General features: G+C 47.7%; 1 protein-coding gene across 1 annotated transcript in view; it reads left to right on the forward strand.

Annotated features, from left to right (window-relative positions):
• Positions 1 to 25,262, forward strand: part of LOC126278425 (bursicon-like) — a 49,330-nt gene extending 24,068 nt beyond the window's left edge. Inside the window, exons 2-4 of the mRNA XM_049978535.1 lie at positions 3,546 to 3,784; positions 17,512 to 17,637; positions 25,073 to 25,262. Coding sequence (XP_049834492.1) covers positions 3,546 to 3,784; positions 17,512 to 17,637; positions 25,073 to 25,207 — 500 coding nt within the window. The 3' untranslated portion in view covers positions 25,208 to 25,262. The remainder of the gene's footprint in view (positions 1 to 3,545; positions 3,785 to 17,511; positions 17,638 to 25,072) is intronic.
• Positions 25,263 to 27,088: the final 1,826 nt, after the last annotated feature.

A 27,088-nucleotide genomic window follows, 5' to 3' on the forward strand; every position in this document is an offset into this window, starting at 1 on the left:
CGGTGCAATATGGTGATCTGTAAAAAATAGATTTTTGCCGCTGAAAGTGCCGTCTGCAGAAAAAAAGAAAAGGCGGACAATGCTTCCACACTGGCAGCATCAGTAATTCGGAGGATAAATTCAATAAGAGCCAGTTATAACGCTCCATTCACTCACGAGACATCCTTTCTGCCAGGACTTAGGAGCCTCTACATAGCGGTTAGATCGTTTGCGTTTCGGAGATGTTTGTTGAAAGCCTGTCTTAACGATTTCCAGGAAGGGTCACACGTGGTGGACAGGGTGCCACCTTAGGACCATCAGGAGCAGTCTGCGGTTCTGTTAGGGCAAGAATTTCCATGCAGACAAGCTGAGACATCACGAAAGCTCCTACAAAAGTGACAGTTAACTACACTCCTGGAAATGGAAAAAAGAACACATTGACACCGGTGTGTCAGACCCACCATACTTGCTCCGGACAGTGCGAGAGGGCTGTACAAGCAATGATCATACACACGGCACAGCGGACACACCAGGAACCGCGGTGTTGGTCGTCGAATGGCGCTAGCTGCGCAGCATTTGTGCACCGCCGCCGTCAGTGTCAGCCAGTTTGCCGTGGCATACGGAGCTCCATCGCAGTCTTTAACACTGGTAGCATGCCGCGACAGCGTGGACGTGAACCGTATGTGCAGTTGACGGACTTTGAGCGAGGGCGTATAGTGGGCATGCGGGAGGCCGGGTGGACGTACCGCCGAATTGCTCAACACGTGGGGCGTGAGGTCTCCACAGTACATCGATGTTGTCGCCAGTGGTCGGCGGAAGGTGCACGTGCCCGTCGACCTGGGACCGGACCGCAGCGACGCACGGATGCACGCCAAGACCGTAGGATCCTACGCAGTGCCGTAGGGGACCGCACCGCCACTTCCCAGCAAATTAGGGACACTGTTGCTCCTGGGGTATCGGCGAGGACCATTCGCAACCGTCTCCATGAAGCTGGGCTACGGTCCCGCACACCGTTAGGCCGTCTTCCGCTCACGCCCCAACATCGTGCAGCCCGCCTCCAGTGGTGTCGCGACAGGCGTGAATGGAGGGACGAATGGAGACGTGTCGTCTTCAGCGATGAGAGTCGCTTCTGCCTTGGTGCCAATGATGGTCGTATGCGTGTTTGGCGCCGTGCAGGTGAGCGCCACAATCAGGACTGCATACGACCGAGGCACACAGGGCCAACACCCGGCATCATGGTGTGCGGAGCGATCTCCTACACTGGCCGTACACCTCTGGTGATCGTCGAGGGGACATTGAATAGTGCACGGTACATCCAAACCGTCATCGAATCCATCGTTCTACCATTCCTAGACCGGCAAGGGAACTTGCTGTTCCAACAGGACAATGCACGTCCGCATGTATCCCGTGCCACCCAACGTGCTCTAGAAGGTGTAAGTCAACTACCCTGACCAGCAAGATCTCCGGATCTGTCCCCCATTGAGCATGTTTGGGACTGGATGAAGCGTCATCTCACGCGGTCTGCACGTCCAGCACGAACGCTGGTCCAACTGAGGCGCCAGGTGGAAATGGCATGGCAAGCCGTTCCACAGGACTACATCCAGCATCTCTACGATCGTCTCCATGGGAGAATAGCAGCCTGCATTGCTGCGAAAGGTGGATATACACTGTACTAGTGCCGACATTGTGCATGCTCTGTTGCCTGTGTCTATGTGCCTGTGGTTCTGTCAGTGTAATCATGTGATGCATCTGACACCAGAAATGTGTGAATAAAGTTTCCCCTTCCTTGGACAATGAATTCACGGTGTTCTTATTTCAATTTCCAGGAGTGTATTACTGGAACACTATACAATTTATGAGAGGTCGATGCCACTCTTATTTTACATGGCCATGTGACATCAGTGTAACACTGAGAACTTTTTAGATGCATTTGCGACGGTGTATAGCTACATGAGCATTTCCCTACAATATGTCAGCCACACTTGGCTGGTAAACGCGTGCACGGCCAGATGCAGCTCGTGTGTCCCGTTAGAATCGCTAGGAACAATGCAACCTGTGCTATTGTCGGAAGCAATGGAACGGATTTCTCCAGCATCTGTGCGAGTGGGTTGCTGGACCACAGGTAGATAAATTGATTGCGCCAGCAGTGGTGAATATGCATGCAGACTAACGTGTTACTTGGCGCTTACTTAGATAGACATGTGACTTCAGTATAACACTCGAAGAAGTCTAACTGTATACCCGACTTTCACCTGCCGTCGGCAGTGGCGCGATAGCAGTGGCTCTCACCCTGGCGCTGGCTTGAGTCCGGCTGGCCCTGAGAAGTGCTCGTGGGTGTTGGAGCAGGTCGCTGATACCTCGTGGGCTGGGAGGCCACGGTTGTCACGCCAGTGTGGAAGCGACGCGTTCAGAAGGGCGACGTTCTGCTCCGTGCTTCATCTCCGCAACCCCACGTGACTAGCGCCGTAGAGGGCAGCGCAGCCAGCCGATACGACTTGGCGCACCGGAGCACCTCGAGTGAGCAAATAGGACTGCTGCAGGAAAACAGATATCCGCAGGGCCACTGCGAGCACCACAGACGTCGGCAAGGTGACAATAGGTCCAGCTTGCGTCGATACACTAGCAGACACAGGAGCATCGCCGGTGGTATGCCTGACGACGACACTGTGCAGTGGAGTAGCAACACATTGTCTTTTCAGAAGAGCTCCTGCCTACAGAATCGTCACGGGTATATCCATCTAGTGAGGGTCCGAGGGGAACGAACATTGCTATATTACGTTCATTACCATCGCATGAGCCCGTCATCTCTCATTACACTATAAGTACCACTGGGGACACGATCCAATCAGCTCTGGTTCACATAATCAGTCATCTGAACAGCAGCCATTCTATTTCCGCCTTTTGTCCTATCTTTAACGTCTCTGTGAAGAAATGTTTCAACAAGATGAAATAAGAACAGAGGTAGCCCATTCTGTCCTTAACTATGTCGATACAGGGGTTGCACTGGCCAGCACGTCCTCCAGCTGTTTCAGGTACTGAAACTGCTGGTCACAGCTTGCCGAGAGACTGCCACACCACTCCTTTCCAGGGAATAAGATTAATGATTTGGGACGGAGTCGGAGCGCCACAGAACTACGTACTCCCATCTGTTTCCCCTGAGATTGACGCAATGCCAAAGCGAGTCGGAGCTGTTGCTGTTGCGAGAGGTGACAATTCTCTGTATTAAGTTTAACACTCCTTATTCTCCCAAATCAACTACAACTTGATGATATATTCTTCCTTCTATACTGTGTGTGCACAACAAGTAGAATTTTATTTGACGTTGTTTCCGATATTGCAATTTTAAGGCTGAAGAACGAGAATCGGCACTGTTCAGACCATTAAGGTAGTTCTTTCGAGTCGATTTGGAACGCCACGGAGAATGTAAATCTGGACAGCTCTCGGAGTTTCCCAGTCGAGGTGTGACCCCCGTACCGGGGCTGATGGCAGGCAGTGTTAGCCCACTTCCACGGTGGAAGCTGGCCCCCCAGGCTCCTGCAGCCCAGTTTCAGAGGCGGCGTCTGCAGGGGCGGGACCGGCGGCGCCGCGCTGGTGGCTGGCCGTGGCCGCAGCCCTTTTGGCGGCGCCGACGCCGGCGCCCGCCGTCGTGCGTCCCGACGCCTCGGAGGCGTCGCAGGCGCCGGAGCGCAGCCCCGCGGACGAGTGCCAGCTGACGCCCGTCATCCACGTGCTGCAGTACCCCGGCTGCGTTCCCAAGCCCATCCCCAGCTTCGCCTGCACCGGCCGCTGTTCCAGCTACTTGCAGGTACGTGCACTACGCAGCCAGTAACTGTGCCCGCAGCTGGAGACAGTACGGGTTACGGCAGGGTGATCCAGGGCAGCGGTGTCCGCACACGCGGGCTGCCCGCCGGCTTGTCGAGCTGCCCTGCCTGCCCTCCTACGCTCGGCTGAGCTGCCCGCCTCTGCCCGTGGGCGCGCCGCCTCGCCTCGTGCAGCTGGCTGCAGCACTCTGGTCTACGAGGAGGCAATCCTACAACATATTGGTTTCCTTCTTCTGGCCCATTGCAGCTACGTTCGGTCCTTCCATCTCTTCCCATGCATCTTTTACCTTGCTGAAGATATTGCCAAAAATCTAGTGGTAGTCTTAAATCTTCCATTTGCAACAGATGAAATATCCATTTTCGCCACTTTTCTTCAGCCTTTTCGTTCACATCAAATATTTTCAATTCCTTCCTAATACTTGTTCTTTTATTACCTAATTTTGTGAATACTGCTGTGTTTTTGAGGAAGTTTCACTGTGTTGGCTCATAAGCTTCCTTTACCTTTTTCTTTCACTAACCAAGATTCATACCCACACAGCAAATGCGGTACTAACATAACTTTATAAAATGTAAGATTAATATGTGTTCTCCATTTTTTAATCTTCCAGTTGTAACGTTTAGGTAACACAAATTCTCAATTGTGTGTTTTTAATTTCCATCTCCTCTGTGTGTTAGCATGATCGCTGAAAACTGAAATCAGTTCGCTCGCTCTGTGATTTCCTTCACTGTTATTACTCTTCCCCTTATTGTGTTCCTCCCTTAGGAAACCGTGAATTTTGTTTTCTATACTGTTGTCGACATGTTATATGTCTAACGTTTTTTGTGTAATTCATAGGCAGCGGTTGTATGTTTGAACCTAATGAGCTGCAGGAAACAACTAACGTCTTCTCCGTCGACCGAACTCGACTTTGTAAGCGTCAGTAATGCAGAACCTAAATTGTGCTTTCTTCACACGATATCCTGAGAGACGTGCATACAGGAAGACAGGTACATGTAATAACTCTTGTCTTCCAGAAAAGCATTAGTCGGTGCCACACCAACACTTATTACCGAAAGCACAATTGAGAAATTTTTGGCTTGTTTGAACATTTGGTAGGCAGAACGCAGCATGTCATCTCGGATGGAGATTCATCAATGGAAGTAGAGGTAACTACGGGCGTTTCCCAGGAAACTGCGTGCTGTTCGTTCTTTTATTAATGACCCGATAGACATTATTAATACCAATCTCAGTCTGCAGATGATGCAGCTATCTAAAATTAAGTTGCATCTGAAAAATGCTACACAAAAATATCCATTCAGATCTCGATAAGATTTCGAAGCAGTGCAAGGATTCGTAACTTGTTTTAAATGCTCATAGATGTACAACTGTGTGCCTCAAATAACGCAAAACCATAGTATCTACAATATAGAGGATCTGCAATTCGCGTCAGGAAGTTCAGTTTGTACGAATATAACTTGGAACGATCATACAGGCTCATTCGTATGTTAGGCAGGTGGCAGGCTTAGGTTCATTGCCAGGCTAGTGGGGAAAAGACAGACGTCTACAAAGTAAATTGCTTACAAATCACTTCTACGTCCCATCTTCGCACCAAATGGTAGTGACAGACGAAGTTGGACGTGTACAAAGAAAGAAAGTGTGAATGGTCACAGATGTGACTTGACTAATGACAGAGCATCATCGAAATCCTGGAAAAACTGAACTGGCAGACTTCGGAAGATAGACTCCATCTAATCCATGAAGGCGCCTATGTACATAATTCAGAAATTAGTATTGTGTGAGGAATGCAGGGATATACTACAACGCCTCATGTATCGTGTAAGCAGAATTAGATTAGTTACAGAGTATACACAGGCACTCGAACACAGTATGCTCACAGCCAGAATGCTCAGTATGGTGCAAATGTGTGAATCTAGCAGGCAACCGAGCCACAAAGACACACTCGCGCTTCCTGCAGCCAACTCAGGGAGTTTGAAGAAAGTCAGATTGTGAGGAGGAGGAGGAGGAGATTAGTGTTTAACGTCCCGTCGACAACGAGGTCATTAGAGACGGAGCACGAGCTCGGATTACGGAAGGATGGAAAGGGAAGTAAGCCATGCCCTTTCAAAGGAACCAGTTGCTTGAAGCGATTTAGGGAAATGACGGAAAGCCTAAATCAGAATGGCCACAAAAGGGTTTGAACTGTCATCCTCACAAATGGCCCAACTGTGGCTTTCTGAGTAGCGGGATGGTCCATACAGAGAATTTCCACACAAGCTGGAAGTGCTGCATCAGTTGTGCAACGGTGGTGGTATCAGTGGTCATGTGACAATTCTCACACCTGTAGACAATGTTCTGGATGTCCAGGAAACACAGACGCCCGACAGGGCCGCGATATTGTAATGGCAGCAGTGGAAGATGGTACAGGTAGCACAGTTCAGATGCGAGGGATTGTGAGTGCACATACGTCAACACGAACTGTTACACAGCAGTTACTAGCTGTGGGACTCCGGACACGCACACCTCGCGCCACAGCATCGACTTGCACAGCTCAGCTGGTGTCATCAAAGGATCACTCGCAATATGGGACAGCGCAGCGTGGTCTTCAGCGATGAAAGCAGATTCATCTTCCACGGAAGTGATGGTCGTTTGTGGCTAAGACGTGCACCTACTGAGTACAGTCACACAGAGAGAGAGACAAACTGGGTTTGTGGTCTGGGGTTCGATAAGCTACGACGCTCATTCATCTTTGGTGCTTCTGGAGTGGAATCTAACTAGCGCTCGATACGTGCAGAATGTTGTTAGAACCGTACTTTGCCATTCTTACAACAGAAGGGCCACGTGTTGTTCCAATAGGGACACAGTATCCGTGAAATCCTACGTGTTCTGCAAGACGTGTACTAACTTCTCTGGCCAGCACGATCTCCACACGTGTGGGATACGATGTGACAAAAAGGGACTCATGCGACTTGTCAACGGGGAACTCTTAGAGAACCTGGTGAGCAGGTCGAGTAGTATCCCAGGATACTACCTGCCATCTTCACCAGCGACTGGACGTGAGAATCAGCATCTGCGTTGTTGCCTGTGGAGGTGACACCGTGTATTAATGTGGTCGATATCTGGTACCTCCGACTTGCTTGTCCTATTGATTTGTAATCACTTCATATACTCCACATACACTGTTGCAGCAATAAATCTCGAGTGGATTGGAAACCTCTAAAAGGGTGTACTAATTTTTTTCTGGCAGTGTATAACGCTGAGCCATAGGTTAGTTTCTACATAGCAACCATTTCAGTAAGTTGTACCTACTTTTCCGCAGACTGAAAACGAGCAAAACCCTTTGTCCCTTTAATGTTTTGGATGGAAAAGCGTGTAACATGACAGAAGCGGAATTCAATGCTCTTTACAGTGATGTTAGTAGGAGGACAAGGGGGGTGCTACCCAACATTCCATTGTTGCCAGATGTATCCAAGATGGCATCGATGAGATCTTCCAAGATGGCGGCGTGTAGACTTAGCAACAGCGAATGGCATCATACAAGATGGCGGCCTTTACGTCATTCAAGATGGCGGATTTTTGTGGGAAGTTTAAATTTTGGTGGAAAGGTCAATTGGGCTACCTCCACTAACCTAACCACCCCTCCCCATCACCAGAAAAATGGCGGGAAGTTCAAATTCCAACAGGATAATGCATCACACAACAGTTATCCCTACTAACCTAAGAAAAGCGAGGGAAAACATGTCACTTGGGCTATCCCCACTAACCTAAGTCATTCGACCACCACCTCTTCCTAGGAACTAATGCGAAGGTTGAATTCTGGTGGGAAGATAAGCCAATTGGGCTACCTCTGCTACCCTGAGAAAATGGAACGAAAGGAAGGGTACTTGGACTACCTCCACTAACCTACGGATTCCTGGGAGAAGGACTCAGCCTGCACTGGGCTGGTGGAGAGAGGAAGGAGAATACTTTATTTATGCTGGAACAATTTAATTAGGGTTGGAGTATATTTATTACACTGGTACAAAACACACACTCTGACATGCTTGCAGTCATGTCACATAGCCCACAGACATTCGAACCACTAAAAGACTCTGCAAACATATTTGCTAATCGACAACTTTTGAAATCCAGCACCAATCTTTATTTACACAATTTGAGCCATAACCACCATACGATGTGTTCAACATGAGGTCCAGAGCCCAACTGACCTAGTGCACAGCACCACCACCAGATCGCTTTATCATCCCTCTCATCTCTTTGACCAACTTCTGTTGCCATTCTAATGGAACACCTCTGATGTGCAGGTACCGACATTACACATTGTGCTGTTCCACTGCTCGTGACGTGTGTGTGTGTGTGTGTGTGTGTGTGTGTGTGTGTGTGTGTGTGTGTGTGTGTGTGTGTGTGTGTGCCGCTCATATGGATGTCACAGATCGTGCTATATAAAAATTGTTCCAACACTCCTAAATAATTCAGTAGACTGATGTGCGAACACGAAATCAACTCAAACTGCCCAGATAACACATAGCACTTTTCTATGTTGGGCAGTACTGTACCTTTTCAATACTATAGAATTATCTAGCTGGAGCAGTGTGAGGGAGTTGCAAATACCGCTTACATACCACATTCCTTAGTTGAATCACTTTCAAAATGCGGTAAGTTTAACACGATGTTGCATCGTGGACAATGTGTTGGTTTGATAATACACTTTCCTACGATCACCGTCACAATATTTGTCCGGAAAAACCACCTCATTCAGAGGTAATTTCGTACCTCGATTCATAAAGCGAATATACCTTTTAACTTGTGTGCACCTTTAGAACCAAACTACCTTGTGTCAGTAACATGCAGTAGTTGTTGCGATCGGTTTTTTTCTTTAAAATCTGGCCGATTCTGTCTCTCCTTCTAAAGGAAGAAAAACCTAAGGGACATGCCCACCCATAATTGATTTTCAGTCAGTATTATTTTGCATCATCTGGTATGATTCATTGGTCAAGTAGTAGTAGTAGTGGGGTGGGGTGATACGTTCGCATTTGAGCATTAGGCTTATAATGTATGTGTGTGTTCCGACATATGTAAAGGAAATGACTAGGTCCAGTTGTAAGGAAGGTACAGGTATTCCCATTTCCAGAGCCACAGTCTCCAGCAGGGTGTATTTCCGATACTTCGCTCATTGTCAAATGCTGTTCAATTGAGACCGCAATCATAACATTTAATTGTAAGTATAATGGTGAAACATATATGTGACCGGTTTTCTAGAATGATTCCTTGTATGCATCGCCTATGATGGTAATGATTCACATTTCCTGTTAACAGCAGCAGCCGTCCAAATTCAGGGGCCTGTTGGAGTATAGAAATGTATCTAACTTTGCAGTCATCTAGACAACCGAATAGAGAACTAATACTCAGTAAAGGTTGAGTGGCTTTCTTGATCATGCGGAATTTTGAGAAGATTGTGAATGGAGGAGCGTTTGAGCCGGAGAGTTATTGCCATCCGTGTAAATTGTTCGGCTGACTGCTTCTGCGCATTACGCGTCTTTATTTAGTTGAGAGAAGATTTAGTGTGGTGTGTGCATCAAGCATGTGGAAGACACGTTTGCCTGTTCTCTAGATATGAGAAAGACCTTATTTGGCTTATAAATTATAGGATTGATTTGGAATCTGCTACATTATCGACATCGGTATTTGAGAATGGAAATATAAGTTTCCTCTATTTGTTTCTAGTTACTCAGTTGTTTACAGCACACTGCCCTCGATAAAGTTTGGGGTTTGTAGAGAAATAATTTCCAGTCTATATCTTGGGAATTATGTTGCACTAGCGATCGCTAGGATGCTGCCTAGTGCTTGATATCGAGAAGTACCGCGAAAATGATATAATATTATGGCAAACCATGCGAAAATACGGTTGCTCTTGTAATCCCCCAGTCTGGAGATGTGCATAGAAAAGCGAGCAAGCAAGGAAGCAGGTTCTGATCAGAAACAGTAACGCATTTGTGCCGAGGGTGACGATCCCGAATTTGTAGAACAGTTTTGTGTGCGACTTCGGTTCGCTGAGGGCGCTGTGATGTAAAAGGGATGGTGCTGCATGGCGCAGGATATGAATTGTACGTTTACTAGATCGGCACAGTACGTGGTGATACGTTGCTGGGATGGAGACCGGTTTCACACTCTAATATTCAAGCTCCTGTCCTCAGTGGGAGAGCAGTGTAATTGACTAAGGGTCTTTTCGTATTTAAGAATTTGTATGGCACTTTGCGAGGTGTAGTTGGCGGTGCAATATGGTGATTAGTGTAAAATAGTTTATTGCCACTGTATGTCAGGTCTGTAGAAAGAAAGGAAAGGCTGACGGTGCTTCCCTAGGGCTGAGACGCATCGTGACATATAGCTGGTGTGAGTGTAGGCATATCATAATTGTTTTGTGTGCTGTACATATATAAAAGATAACTGCATTGTGTGTAAAATGTGTATATACACTCCTGGAAATTGAAATAAGAACACCGTGAATTCATTGTCCCAGGAAGGGGAAACTTTATTGACACATTCCTGGGGTCAGATACATCACATGATCACACTGACAGAACCACAGGCACATAGACACAGGCAACAGAGCATGCACAATGTCGGCACTAGTACAGTGTATATCCACCTTTCGCAGCAATGCAGGCTGCTATTCTCCCATGGAGACGATCGTAGAGATGCTGGATGTAGTCCTGTGGAACGGCTTGCCATGCCATTTCCACCTGGCGCCTCAGTTGGACCATCGTTCGTGCTGGACGTGCAGACCGCGTGAGACGACGCTTCATCCAGTCCCAAACATGCTCAATGGGGGACAGATCCGGAGATCTTGCTGGTCAGGGTAGTTGACTTACACCTTCTAGAGCACGTTGGGTGGCACGGGATACATGCGGACGTCCATTGTCCTGTTGGAACAGCAAGTTCCCTTGCCGGCCTAGGAATGGTACAACGATGGGTTCGATGACGGTTTGGATGTACCGTGCACTATTCAGTGTCCCCTCGACGATCACCAGAGGTGTACGGCCAGTGTAGGAGATCGCTCCCCACACCATGATGCCGGGTGTTGGCCCTGTGTGTCTCGGTCGTATGCAGTCCTGATTGTGGCGCTCACCTGCACGGCGCCAAACACGCATACGACCATCATTGGCACCAAGGCAGAAGCGACTCTCATCGCTGAAGACGACACGTCTCCATTCGTCCCTCCATTCACGCCTGTCGCGACACCACTGGAGGCGGGCTGCACGATGTTGGGGCGTGAGCGGAAGACGGCCTAACGGTGTGCGGGACCGTAGCCCAGCTTCATGGAGACGGTTGCGAATGGTCCTCGCCGATACCCCAGGAGCAACAGTGTCCCTAATTTGCTGGGAAGTGGCAGTGCGGTCCCCTTCGGCACTGCCTAGGATCCTACGGTCTTGGTGTGCATCCGTGCGTCGCTGCGGTCCGGTCCCAAGTCGAAGGGCACGTGCACCTTCCGCCGACCACTGGCGACAACATCGATGTACTGTGGAGACCTCACGCCCCACGTGTTGAGCAATTCGGCGGTACGTCCACCCGGCCTCCCGCATGCCCACTATACGCCCTCGCTCAAAGTCCGTCAACTGCACATACGGCTCACGTCCACGCTGTCGCGGCATGCTACCAGTGTTAAAGACTGCGATGGAGCTCCGTATGCCACGGCAAACTGGCTGAAACTGACGGCGGTGGTGCACAAATGCTGCGCAGCTAGCGCCATTCGACGGCCAACACCGCTGTTCCTGGTGTGTCCGCTGTGCCGTGCGTGTGATCATTGCTTGTACAGCCCTCTCGCAGTGTCCGGAGCAAGTATGGTGGGTCTGACACACCGGTGTCAATGTGTTCTTTTTTCCATTTCCAGGAGTGTATTATATTGTTAAGTTCCTGTGTCTTATGTTGTAGCATAACTAGAGAAGGTGAGTGTGTGTCCTGTAATGAAGGATGTATAGAAATAGATAACCGCGAGGGTGTGAGAGATTTTTTATGTGGAAAATTGTTGTTGTTGTTGTCTTCAGTCCTGAGACTGGTTTGATGCAGCTCTCCATGCTAATCTATCCTGTGCAAGCTCCATTTCCCGGTACCTACTGCAACCTACATCCTTCTGAATCTGCTTAGTGTCTTCTGCGCGATATAGATATGTATATTCATTCCTGAACTACAACCGTCAAGCGCAGAAATTAGGTGTACATCGATTGGTGTCAGAGTGTTGTGGCAATCGTAATGATATTTAATTGTAGTTAGATTGGTAAATATGTTCAATGCTTTCGATAGTCTTGTGAGTCTAGTATGTATATATTTGATGATCAGCAAGCGAGTTTTGTGGGTTTAACTGTGAGTGCAATTTAGCGATCTGTGAAAAATAATTTTAGTGCTGAAAGTCTCCTCTGAAGGAAACAATGATGAACAGTGACCCACTGGAACCGTACTGCAGGTACAGTGTGATTGCAACAGCAACGTTAAAAACACACGAGCACTCCGTCCGAACTGGGTATGAGCGTGCTCCGAAAAATAGGTGTTCACTCTCGTCTTGTCCTGTCAGCAACTGTGTCCGGGTGAACAAGTATTTTGAGTGGAATTTCTGAGGTCCGGAGCACGAATGGGATGTGTGTCGCTGCTTCATGATTGCGGGCAGCTGTGCGTGACTTTGCAGCTGACAGTCGCGTCCCTTCACTGCTAGCCTCCAGTGTGGTGCAGTGGAGAGAGGGCTGCCGGTGGGGCTTGCACGTGTCTGTTGGATTATTTTGCGATCAGGTCTGTAGGCTGCGCTATGTGCTATCTGGACAGTCTAAGAGTTGATTTCGTGTTGTTCGCAGCCACTCCCGGGACTCCGTGTTTTTCCTTATTACGAGCTCGCGTCAAAGACCGTGCGCTCGTGCGTCCACTGCCATATAATTTGAAAGATTTGCAACGAGGGACAGTTAATGTGTTCGCTTATATCGAGCTGACGCGTCGGAACAGGTACCGCAAGATTCTGATTTCCGTATTGACATTTGCCGAGTCACAAACTATGCCAGTAATGTCCACGTGTAATTTGAGTTAAAAATTTGTAGAGGTGGTCTGTGCACTGATACGTGTCGTTTCTCTGTTTACGTTGGTGTTTTCGATAGTCTATTTATTAAACCCTGGAGGTACTTGTGAATAATCCTGTACATTACATGTGATTAGCCTTAGTGTTTTCAGTGAGTTACCTTAGACTTACATACAAACTTTGCTAAGCCTGTGCAATGAGAGGAGGTGTGTTTGTTTAGTCTTTTTGTATTTCAAAACTGCATCACCGTGAACACTAAATTTCTTCGATTGTCTTCATTTTCCTGACCGACACCTAAGAAATAAATAAATGTCGTGTGGCTAGGGCCTCCCGTCGGGTAGACCGTTCGCCGGGTGCAAGTCTTTCGATTTGACGACACTTGGGCGACTTGCGGGTCGATGGGGATGAAATAATGATGATTAGGACAACTCAACCACCAGTTCAAATGGTTCAAATGGCTATAGGCACTAAGGGGCTTAACATCTTAGGTCATCAGTCCCCTAGAACTTAAACTACACTCCTGGAAATTGAAATAAGAACACCGTGAATTCATTGTCCCAGGAAGGGCAAACTTTATTGACACATTCCTGGGGTCAGATACATCACATGATCACACTGACAGAACCACAGGCACACAGACACAGGCAACAGAGCATGTACAATGTCGGCACTAGTACAGTCTATATCCACCTTTCGCAGCAATGCAGGCTGCTATTCTCCCATGGAGACGATCGTAGAGATGCTGGATGTAGACCTGTGGAACGGCTTGCCATGCCATTACCACCTGGCGCCTCAGTTGGACCAGCGTTCGTGCTGGACGTGCAGACCGCGTGAGACGACGCTTCATCCAGTCCCAAACATGCTCAATGGGGGACAGATCCGGAGATCTTGCTGGCCAGGGTAGTTGACTTACACCTTCTAGAGCACGTTGGGTGGCACGGGATACATGCGAAAGTGCATTGTCCTGTTGGAACAGCAAGTTCCCTTGCCGGTCTAGGAATGGTAGAACGATGGGTTCGATGACGGTTTGGATGTACCTTGCACTATTCAGTGTCCCCTCGACGATCACCAGAGGTGTACGGCCAGTGTAGGAGATCGCTCCCCACACCATGATGCCGAGTGTTGGCCCTGTGTGCCTCGGTCGTATGCAGTCCTGATTGTGGCGCTCACCTGCACGGCGCCAAACACGCATACGACCATCATTGGCATCAAAGCAGAAGCGACTCTAATCGCTGAAGACGACACGTCTCCATTCGTCCCTCCATTCACGCCTGTCGCGACACCACTGGAGGCGGGCTGCACGATGTTGGGGCGTGAGCGGAAGACGGCCTAACGGTGTGCGGGACCGTAGCCCAGCTTCCTGGAGACGGTTGCGAATGGTCCTCGCCGATACCCCAGGAGCAACAGTGTCCCTAATTTGCTGGGAAGTGGCGGTGCGGTCCCCTACGGCACTGCGAAGGATCCTACGGTCTTGGCGTGCATCCGTGCGTCGCTGCGGTCCGGTCCCAGGTCGACGGGCACGTGCACCTTCCGCCGACAACTGACGACAACATCGATGTACTGTGGAGACCTCACGCCCCACGTGTTGAGCAATTCGGCGGTACGTCCACCCGGCCTCCCGCATGCCCACTATACGCCCTCGCTCAAAGTCCGTCAACTGCACATACGGTTCACGTCCACGCTGTCGCGGCATGCTACCAGTGTTAAAGACTACGATGGAGCTCCGTATGCCACGGCAAACTGGCTGACACTGACGGCGGCGGTGCACAAATGCTGCGCAGCTAGCGCCATTCGACGGCCAACACCGCGGTTCCTGGTGTGTCCGCTGTGCTGTGCGTGTGATCATTGCGTGTACAGCCCTCTCGCAGTGTCCGGAGCAAGTATGGTGGGTCTGACACACCGGTGTCAATGTGTTTTTTTTTCCATTTCCAGGAGTGTACTTAAACCTAACTAATCTAAGGACAACACACACATCCGTGCCCGAGACAGGATTCGAACCTGCGACCGTAGCAACAGCGCGGTTCCAGACTGAAGCGCCTAGAACCGCTCGGCCACATCGGCCGGCGCACAACACCTAGTCCCTGAGAGGAGAAAATCTCCGACCCAGCCGAGAATCGAACTCGGGCTCTTAGAATTGACATTACGTCGCGCTGACTACTCAGCTACCGTTGGTGGTCACCGAAACCTAATAGAGGATACGGACGAAGCTAGTTACCATGATTTAAGCACATATATAATTCGACAAACACTTCCTGGTATGAAAGACTAAAAAGAAAACAGATTCCGGTTTATACTTTAGACATAGATTCCTTTATTCTTCGACACTATTTTTCTTCGAACTATAAATGTCAGCATCTAAAAAATGTTTTCTTATCGTTGTTTTTGTTTTTTCGCGGAAAAGTAATGCTAAGTGGGCTGTAGCCGTGTGGGACACACCCTGCGGGGACGCCGTCAGGGGACAGTCGTACCAGGCGGAGCACTGCCGCACAAGGGGTGAGGAGGTGAGGGTCGCAGCACGGACCCCGGTGCATCACGCCTCCCTCCCTCCCTCCCTCTCTGACACACACACAAACAGTATAAATGACACTCTTTCATACAATTAGCGTCCGTAATTACAGTAACACGATACGACACGTATGACGTCTCCTTCGAAATAACCACTAGAGAGTCAATCGTTTAAATTCCTATATTCTCATTTCACAATAAAAAAGGTTTTTTTTATTATTTTTAAAGTGTCGGACGATTATTACTATATAAAAATTAAGTAACTAATTATTACAGATTTTAAATTATTTCTTTTCATTAATCACATTTGCAACGCATGATAGTTCATGCTTAAGAAACAATACTCCTTTGGCAAGTAGGTGATACCTCCAGTTTTTTATGCTTTATATCTCCCTAATATGCTGCCCATTGTTGGTCTTTGGCGGGTTACTCTAGTCAAAGAATACAAATCACATGCGACAAATGCCAAAGAAAGGTAAACTTTCTTTCAGTTAATACTCTAGGCTAGGACGATAGTTTCTTAGCACAGACAAACAAACCATCCAGATCTGTTGAGTCTATCGTTACATCTACGTACACCCATACTGAGCAAACAACTGTGAAGTGCATGGCAAATGTACCTCCCACTGTACCAGATAGTAGGTCCCTTCCGAAACCCTTCACGTGCGGAGGGACGGAAGAATTATTGTGTAAAGGTCTCCGTGTATACTGCAGTCTGTCTGGTCACTCTGGGAGCCGTATGCAGGGGGTTGTACTGTATTTCTACATTCCTCATGTAATAGCAGTTCGACGGCCTCAGTGGCCGAGCGGTTCTAGGCGCTTCAGTCTGGAACCACGCGACCGCTACCGTCAGAGGTTCGAATGCTGCCTCGGGCATGGATGTGTGTGATGTCCTTACGTTAGTTAGGTTTAAGTAGTAAGTTCTAGGGGACTGATCACCTCAGCAGTTAAAGTCCCATAGTGCTCAGAGCCATTTGAGCCATTTAATAGCAGTTCCTTGCACTACAATGGTGTGCAGAACATAAGGACGAGAGTCACTTTTGCATAATGTGTCTCCGCTAAGTAACGCAGCTCCGCGAAACTTGGATCGTACATAGAAAGCACTCCTACGGTGTAGTACAGTGAGGTCAAGGCGAGTTGTGATGATTGGCTGAACGTTGAGCAAGGTGGGACTCGGTTCTCACCAGAGAGCGTCACCACCGCGGGAGGCGCTGCACGCCCTGCGGCGGGCTGACCGCGAAGCCGGCGAGGAGCCGCTGCGGCGCGGCGCTCCACTGCTGCAGGCTCAAACACGTGCTCGATGAGAGCGAGCTCATTCTGAGTCGAATACCTCTTCGTTCTGACAACTCTTACTCCTGGGCTGTTCAGTGAGATCTCGCACTGTTATCTGTAAAAATGAAGTCAGAGCAGAATGCATCCCTGAAAAAAGCCACACGGGGAAGGTACAGAGTCTCGGAAAGACAGTGACCAGCGAGTCTACCGTGTTCAGAGTCTCGCAGGTCAGCACGGCCGTGCAACATTACGCTCCTCACACCGTAACACCTCGACCACCGAAACGATTACGTTTGACAGTGCTCCCCGGTGCATCACGTAGCCTCATATGGCGAGAGGTGCGAACACACAATGCACTCAGGTACATTCACAGAGCTACGCTAGTCGGCAGTAACACATTAACACATTAACTTGTACACGCCAGGTTTTGAGGCATATTTGGTGTCTGTCTTCGAGCAGTTGCCAGTTTGTGTCCTTCAGCATTTGAATGGCTCTCTCTCGTTGATCAAAAAAAAAATCTGTAAACAGTATTAGCTGTTATTTGTATTTAGTACGGGCAACGAACAATATTCGAGGACGATATGACTGCTTTGCAAGCGTTCTTATTTGTAGAGTGATTGTTTTTCCCCAGTATCCTGCCACCTGCCGTACCTAAGGCTGAGCCTACGTAATCGTGTGGGGTTGCCACCTCATTCCATAACTCCATCTGACAAAAAGTCGTGTGTCCTCTCACTACGAAATTCTCATTCCAATCGAGAATTTCGCTCGATTAAGTCGAGCCACTGTCAATAAGCTTCGGTGTAGTTCCGATGGAAATGGAGAAATATTGCATAAAAGCGCGACGATTCTTATAAGCTGCGTTGACTGAGTGTGGTGCTGACGGCCGGCGCGTGTGCCCGCAGGTGTCGGGGTCCAAGATCTGGCAGATGGAGCGGTCGTGCATGTGCTGCCAGGAGAGCGGCGAGCGCGAGGCCAGCGTCTCGCTCTTCTGCCCCAAGGCCAAGCCCGGCGAGCGCAAGTTCCGCAAGGTACGTAGCCCGGCTGCCCGCCGACCCGACACAGCACCGGCCGGACGCGGTGGGCAGCCGGTAGGGCAGCCACGTTCGTAACAGGCGGCAGCAGATTTCTCAAGTCCTGCAAGGTTCGAGAGCCACCACCAACGTCTCCTCTGACACTGAAGCTGATTGTGCAACGCTGGCCCAGTCCGAAATGTCTGGGATCTCCAGGGAGAAAGCGAAGCTATGATAATGGTGATGACGACAATGATAGTGATGATCATGATGATGATGATGGTGGTGGTGGTGGTGGTGGTGGTGCTGACGACGAGGTGGAATAGGAGGAGGACATTATTTTCAAAGTTGTGCAAGGCAGATACCACTTGTCTCATCCCTCGTGCTGGGGTCAATTGCGAGCACACGACACGAACACGATCCCAGTGTGGTGGAAGGCCATCTTGGACATCCAGTAGAACTGTAATCCTCCTGGGTAAAGAGAAGGGGAACACTTTACGTGTTTTGCAGGTGGTACATTAAAAGTTTTGGCTGGTTTCGTTGTGTAGGGGCTGGGATACACAGTTTACGCTTACGTGCCAAATACTGCTAAGTCTACAGTATACAGTATGAATACACACATAAATCGAATAGTCAACAATTGCGAATTTTGAATGTAACATAGAAATTTATAAATGAAAGATTGCGACTAAATAAAATGTACGGATACAATTTTAACGCCTGTAAATGAAGTGTACGATAGCAGAAGTACCTTTAAGAATTCCGTTTGTTACTATAAAGCACTTATTGGCGTCGATGGTCCAGCAATTAAATAAAATATAAATTGAATAACAAGAAAACAATAGATTCCTACTTGACGTAATCAGTTATGAGCAAGAACGTAGCTCGCGAGATATTCACTGCAGAAGCCACGGAAATGCCAGAAGCGCACAAGTCGTCGCTACGAAGTATTCCTGCGCCCCGCGATCACGCGCAGCCTGCTCCACTCTCCTGCGACCAGCCGTCACGCCTTCCTGTCCACCACTCTCTCGTGCCCTGCGACACCCGATGCTCCTCCCCCACTTCCACACAGTCTCTCCGTTGACTTCGGTAGTCGCCTGCCGTAGTAACGAGCGCTGTGAGTGGCTAGAGCGCTTCCGCCACGTCTCCAAGTCAACGCACACTCACAAACATATTGAAACACAAACGAAATACTGGATTTACATTTAAATAACTTGAAATTAAATAACGGCTGCACAATAAACACGCTCTAACACACATTATTAAATACATAAACAAATCAAATAAACGTATATCAAAGGAACAGAAACAAAAGTAGGCCAGTAGCCTAATGTCTCTGTGCTTCCTAAAACACAGTAAAAATTTGACCAATTTCTTCATGAATAGTATACATCGGATATAAACATAGCATCCTGCTACCGCTTCTTCGTGTCCTATCGCGATCGATAGTAATCGGCCACTTTGACCTCCAATAACTCATGTACTATTTAAGTTACATAGGCATGTAATTCCCACCAATTTAGGTTTACACTAATAGCTATCTAAAGACATGACGATCGACAAAATCGGATAAACCGTTTAGGTTTTGTAAATTCGTTGCTGGGTGTTACTTGTATAATTTACAGTCAGATACTAAACTTTAAACTAATAAAGATATTGAAAATCTGATTACACCATCAGAATCGTCGTGCACATGATGGTAACGTACATGTTTGTTCTTAAGGCATCATGATTCCTCTGGCTATTATTAATTTCTACATGTACTGTGAAATACCTGCCATGATGGTTTCACGGAGTCCGCCGTCTTTGGCACTCCCGGCACGGAGTCGCGGCCCGGACCAGACGCCGGGGCCGCCCCTCCCTCCAGCTCACAGCCCGGCTCACCAGCGGCGGCCTGTGCGGCCAGCCGACTCCGAACTCAGAGTGTTCTCAGGGCGCCACTACTCGCCCGTCACGGCACAACCTGTTCCCATGCACCCATTGTGAAAACTCGTGACACTTCTCTTTGGAAATCAGAGGTGGAAACATCAGACACCGCGGAAAACCTGAGTAGGACTTGCAACTATGCTCGGATACCTTATTGGTTAAGGTGGCTGTCTGCAATAAGCAGAGAATCTTGGTTCTGTTTAACACTGATTTTGTACAGTTTTTCAGTTTCACTACATAGCGAGTCTTCATTTTAGTATGTCTCCGGGAATATTTGTCCTTTAATGTTTTGCGGTATTTCATTTCAAATTCAAATTGGTATGAGCAAGAAACACCAATTTCTGTCTTTTGCCTTATATTTTAATTAATCCTGTTTTGTCGAGCAAAAAATACACACATAGTAATCAATACCTTGCTAAACTATAGGTACTGATACTTTTATTCTCATATTATCGAAATATGTTTTTGGTGCTGGCACTAATACCCAATATTGTATTTGTATCCATTACTTTTTCCGAATATTATTTCACATTTTGGTATTCATTGAATATGTATACTTTTCTTCCAGTGTTATCCACACACGATACGTAAGACAGCAGTGATAGCTTTTATTAATATCAAAAAGATTCGTCAGTTTAAGGGGTTTGACACCAAATACTATATTAGCGCTAATCTTTTTCTTATATGAGTGAGACACCAGTGTGTTGCTATCAATCAGAATAATTGTGTCCGCAGATAGTGGTTTTGCGGTAGCGTTCTCGCTTCCCGCGCATGGGGTCCCGGGTTCGATTCCCGGCGGGGTTAGGGATTTTCTCGGCCTCGTGATGACTGGATGTTGTGTGTTCTTCATCATCATTGACTCGCAAGTCCCCGCATGGGGCCTCCCGGCCAACAACGTCATACGATCATTTCAGAATTACTGTATTATTTTTTTCCGATATTACTTAGGTGTCGTACAAGTTGACACGACGAAGTCAATATCAAATAGTCTACCGTATCGGTATCAACACCTTTGTTCCATTATTACCAAGGTTACTGATACAATTTTTGGTCTCAGTACTCGTATGGCAATTGTGTCAGTATCGTAATCTTTTTTCACACTCTCTAGATGTTGTCCGACTCTAGCTCTAGATGTCGATATCAAGTAACAATATGAGTCCCACTACCATCACGGTATCGACATCTTGATAATACCTTTCTTCTGTGCCCCTGGGACAGAAATATTTAATCTTCCAATCTGTCAGTTCTTAGCCGTACAGCCAACTAGAAGGCGACTCGGTGACAAGAGGGTCAGCACAGCAGCACGACTCGCGTCTGAGAATAAATGGAAGTAAATACCGATCCAGTATATTCACCTGTTGAACGAGATAAGACAGAGTATGGACGTGAAACGAGTAACGTCCCGGCTGGCCGCGTCCTCTGCCATTCACCCTCCCGCGGCCTCCTTGACCGCTCCGTCGGCCCCTGCACGCCTGCTGAGCTGTCCGATGCTCCGTCCTCTGACAGCACAGTTTGTTGCGCTGTGGAATAAAGTTCACCCACCTGGCGGTGGATTCTTGACTCTATGTGTCAGCTGAAAGAAAAAATAGTTGCACTATACGTGCCGACAGGGAGCAAAAATGATTTCAAGTTTCACGTCTGACTAACTACCAAAAGAGTAAGTGATTAAACGAGAAGACTGATGCATTACTACCTCGATGTACAAACATACGCCGTCGAGCCCCGCCTACATACAGTTCGCCGTACGACTTCCACGCGTCCAACACTTACAGTGTCTAGCAATCAGTTTAAGGTTTTCACCCTAACTTGACACTGAACAGACACTCGGATTTCTATAGTTAGAACGCTCGTACAATGTCTGGCAATGTTCATTTATAACTATGAGTTCTCGTTTAAAATTGCACTGTACGCCACACGGAATTTTAATTATTCGAAATAATTTCACATCTCGAATTTGACGAATCGACATTTGTGGTTTTAGTCTCCAAAAATCTTACAATTACTCATAATTAGTACATTTTTGCACAGTTGAGGGAAACATGTCCGATCACAAGAGCTCGGCACTTATCCTTCCGACTCCAGATCTCTGACCCAATCACAAGCCTAGTGTGCGCAAAGATCGTTCACTCCCGATTGGCTGAATCCCAAGGTTTAATCAACACCGTTCCACGATCTCTCTCTCGAACCGATCACGTTCCCAAAACACTGCAGACACAGTTATTAAATAATATGTTTCAGATAAACAAATGAAAGTAAATTAGTTCCATGTTTAAATGCCTGAACAACTGAAGTACATTTCATAATTTAAAACTACCGTAAATTCACTTCTTATAATTCACCATTTCCCCGATGCAACACGCATCCACATTCTCGAGCTCTTGTGAGCTGAGTTACTTACTCGTGCAGTCAGAAAGACTGACAGGCAACACACATTACACATTTAGTCCTTCCCTCAGTCAGACAATAAAAAAAATGAAACTGTCATTATTTAATATTAATCATAATTTCTGTAAATCTCAAAATTATTACGTAAAATAAATGGATCTACAGAAAACAATTCGAATGCCTGGAGACATCGTAAAACTTCCTCCTTGTCGTTTTACCGAATACAATGAGGGAAAAATGAACGCAGCACTGAGAAGCAGTCGTGTAGCATAGCCGAAAATTGTTGTGCACGTTGCTTCATACGCGAGATGACGTCAGCTCAAATTTCGCGCCGGTGGCACGAGAGTGGCGCCTGTAGGTCACTGCGAGGATGCAAGTCAGGTTTGTTTGAAATGCGCGCCGTAGCGGTCGTCGAGGTTGATATTAGTCGAGTCACCCTCAAATGTAACAAAGAGGTCATTATCAGCAGCTCGCTGAGTTTGAACGAGGCCGTGTAATAGGGCTACAGGGAGCCGGGTGTTCCTTGCGCCACAGTGCAGAGTGAGTTGGCAGGAGTGCAGGCAGTGTACACGACCGCCGGCAGCGGTGCCCACGGGGACGCAGGCTGCTGTCGTGAGGAGGCGGCGCCCTGGACGGCCACTCGTCGCTACCCAGGAGGAAGACCACCGTGTGCGGCGTGCACTGCATCTGCAGCAGCAGCCGGCACCACACCGACACGAACTGTTACAAATCGGTTAATTCGAGGACAGCTCAGAGACACGCCCTGTAGGGTGCACTCCACTGACGCCAAACCGCCTCGAGGGCTGGATCTGCCTTTATTTGCTGATAAGAGCAGCCGGCTCCGTCCGGTGCCGCTGGAGTCGCCCGTCGGTCAGCAGGGGGCAGGTGGAGGGCCCGCAGCCAGCCAGCCTGTGTGGAGTCACGGCCTGGTGTGGCGGCAGGGGCGCTCTCCTTGTTAACCACGGTTGCAATTCCGTTCTGCAGCCGTTGGTGAACCGCATTCCGCGGGCTGTTATCCAACCGGATAACGTCGCCCATATAACGCTGTTGTACTCGACATGCTTTACAGCGTGTCAACATGTTTCCACGGCCTGTTCCGTCGAAAGAAATGTCTCCAATTGAGCACAATGGGACATCATCGGACGACAACTGCAACATAATCCACAACAAGCATTAACCATTCCTGCACTGACAGACCGAGTGCAACAGACATACAATTCCCATCTCACAAACTGAGATACGGCACAATGCATACGAGTCTGCATGCTTGCATTCAACATTCTGGCGCTTACTCGGGTCGGTAATATGGCAGCATACACATTTGCAATGACTTATCTCAAACTTCCACTATCCTGTGATTTTGCATCCTTAATAACAAATATTACCTAGACAAAAGTACTCCAAAAATTGCATTACACCAATTATTTTTTGGTTTCGGGATTTTTTCTCATCAGTGTACATTCGAACTCTGAATTCTGTGTAAAATGCTGTCCGTATGAGGCTGAAATTAACACCACAAACAACCCTATAAAGTTTTATTCTTCTGGTGTATGGCAAAAGTATAATTTAATTTACAACAGCGTACGTAATACTCGGTCACTGGCAAGGCGGCGACATCGCTCTTGTGAGAACGCGCGACACCTGCCACGGCGGAGCTCTCGACTTGTTGCACGTGTGTCGGCCGCCAGCCGCCAGCCGCGGTCCGGGTGTGTGTGGGCGCAGCCCACCGCCTTGCCGAGTGCTTGTACTGTGCGTGTCCTCTGCCTCTCATAAACACCTGGCGTATCACCTTTCACAGACCCCAGAACAACTGTCGTCTCGGTTGCTGAGAGGAAGATCACATCCACTCTGTGCCTCCTCATTATTCTGCCAATTTATGCAGAAACATTTCTCACATACAGGAGAAAGGCCATAAACTTTACATCCACACTGCACGGGCTGCGCGATCTAAACATTTCCGTACACTTGCACTCTGCGAAGCACAGTGGTAGGTCCACACCTGCAAGTGTAAATTGTTGCGTATCTGATTGTGGTTCACGCAATGCTTTTTAAATCCACCCACCTTATGTCAAAGTAATACGTCCAAAACCAGTAGGCAATCATTCATTTCCTACTCCGTGATATTTTGGAGAGAAGAACTAAGTTGTTCATCAATAATTTATCCGTACTGTGCGACCAAAATATGAATTGTCATCGATTTAACTTCGGACCACTGTCGGTTTGAAAATTGCAGCATTGAGGGCATCATCTTTTATACTGCTGCCACAGATGCATCTCCAAATGATGCTGGAAAACAGTATTCAGCGGGAAAACTTGAAGTATTACCATTCTATCGGTTGTTTTCTACACGTAGTATTGTATCAGTTCACTAATGTTTATTTCCATTAGTATCGAGGTAACAGTACTATTTTAGACTTTAATGTTAATATCAAATATTGTATCTATTGAAATTTTTGTGAGACTGTTGACGTTTTGTATAATTTCGGGTGTTGGTATCGGCATCAATATCTTTTTGCGTTTCATCAATGTGCCCTACAATTTTAGATAGTATTGATGTGTTTTCCGACGACATCAAGGAATCATTCGATTGAACATGTTTCTGTCAGTACAAAATATTGTATTGCATTGAAAGCCTTGTTTCAGTTTAATAAGGCATTAAGACGATATTGGTATCAATGTCTAACATAAATATCAGTATTTTCATGACATTACTGATTTTACAATTTATGATCTTGATATTCACCCCAAAGGTTGCACTGGCATCACTATTATTTTACTGATATTATCGAGACCTTTAGACGTCGATATCAGATAACGCATCATTACCGACACCTCTGTTGAAATATTATTGAGGTATTTACACTACTGTGAGAGGTGATACGAATAACTTATCAGAACCTACATTTTTGCCGTTACTAAGGTATCGACACAATTTCAGATATTGATCCGATACCAAATATTATGTACCCATATCTTTGTTCCTATATCCGAGTTGTGGGTACAATTGGTATTGGTAGCAAGACCCGTATCAGCCCTGGTGTCGGTGGCAGCACTCCCGTGTCGTACAGCCCCAGAGCCCCCCGCCCCTCACGATGTGAGCCGTGACGACGGCGCCTGACGCCCGCCCTTTCTTGGCCCGCAGGTGTCGACGAAGGCGCCGCTGGAGTGCATGTGCCGGCCGTGCACCGGCGTCGAGGAGTCGGCCGTCATCCCGCAGGAGGTGGCCGGGTACCCGGACGACGGGCCGCTCGCCGCGCACTTCCGCAAGTCGCAGTAGGGCGGCGCGCCGCACTCCGCCCTCTCTGTACCGCCGATTTTCCTAATAAACTCACTTGCACTCTCAACACCGACCGCTGCTCATTTACCCACTCCTGTCCGTGCGTCAGCAGTGCAGGTGGAGCACCACAGTAGCGAGTTCCCAGACTCCCAGCTGTTGCCGCCTGCGCTGACTCGGTGCCAGGTCGAGCACAGCCTCCAGTACACATCCGCGGCGCATCGGTCCCTTTTCACAGTTCACAGTTCACACCCGCGGCTGATCTAGCAGCAGTCTCATCCTAGACACCGAGGTGAGCACAGCGTTTCGTACCTCGAGCTGACGCTACCCCCTCGGAGGGCCACCCGCGTTTTATTCTTCTGGGCAGGCAGGCGGTCTCGTATGAAGGCCGCAGGGGCTCCAGTCTGACGCTGGACAGCGGCCGCGGCGCCTCCGAGCGGGCAGGATCAGCTGCTCCAACAACAAAGCTCACTTTTAGTCTACCTGCCTCATTCCCCAAGCATCGCCTGAATTAGGCTACAGTCCGTTATCCTTCGTTCATCTTTGTTCATTTTTATCTTATAACCCCTTTTCGTCTCATTATCTCTTACATAAAGATGATCTTTCAACTCCTTTCCTGCCTCTGACATAACTACAATCTTTTGTCAACCTCAGCAGCTTCATTGATTCTCCTAGAATATTATTTCCTCCTCCAGATGTGTCCTCGGTTACCTTCAGTGTACCGACAAATGGACACGGGGACCACTACCCAGTCAACAATGCTTATCAATGCTGACTGATTTTTGTACAAATTGTTCATAATTCCTTCGCTCTGTGTATTTTACACAGGTCTGAATGTGCAAACACAAATATCCGGGAAAAGTAGTTTATAAAATACTTAAGGTTTTACGTCTGCACCAAGTTATCACTTTCCTACTATTACGAAAAAATCAACTACCCTTAATTATCTGAAAGCAGTCGCAAGCTCGATGAAACAAGTCATCAGAGTATCGGTATAAATATAATTTTCCCACCTCCTCAGAGAACATTTTATCTAAACTGAAATGCTTATATAATCACAGGTAACATTACAGGCAGTGAGCTACGTACATAGTATTGAGGACTAACTGATAAAACAGTTCAGGCGCTGAGACCGTAAGGGCCTAAAACACACCATCAACAATTTTGAAACTATATTATATATGCATACTCCTGGGACTTGTCGACTTTATGGTGAACCAGCTGTAACTTTATCTGTAGGCTCATATTGTATATATGAATATTCGTGAAAGCTATCTCATCTACTACTCTGACATTCATTTTCATATTGGCACAAAGCATAATTATGTTCCTCTGCACTGCTAAATTGATATCCAGGATTGCCAACATAATTTAGTTTGTATGTCATGTAAGTGTTAGCAGTTCTTCGTAGTGAGAAGTATAGTATCAGTATTATTTGAACCTCAAGCCACAGATTACGCTGAACGAAAATTTTAACGAGGTTCAAAAATGGCTCTGAGCACAATGGGACTTAACATCTGAGGTCATCAGTCCCCTAGAACTAAGAACTACTAAGGACATCACACGCATCCATGCCAGAGGCAGGCTTCGAACCTGCGACCGTAGTGGGCGCGCGGTTCCAGACTGTAGCGCCTAGAACCACTCGGCCACTTATAACGAGGATCATGAAATGTTGGAATAGCTCATAATTCTGTGTATAATACATTCACATTGAAGCGCAAAGAAACTCCTACGGATATGCATATTCAAATACAGAGATATGAAAACATTCAGAATAAGGCGCAGCGGTCGGCAGCGCCTATATAAGACAACACGTGTGTGGCGCAGTCGATAGATCGGTTACTGTTGCTACAACGGCACGTTATCACGATTTAAACCAGTTTG

Source organism: Schistocerca gregaria, chromosome 6, assembly GCF_023897955.1.
Source record: "Schistocerca gregaria isolate iqSchGreg1 chromosome 6, iqSchGreg1.2, whole genome shotgun sequence".
Lineage (NCBI taxonomy): Eukaryota > Metazoa > Arthropoda > Insecta > Orthoptera > Acrididae > Schistocerca > Schistocerca gregaria.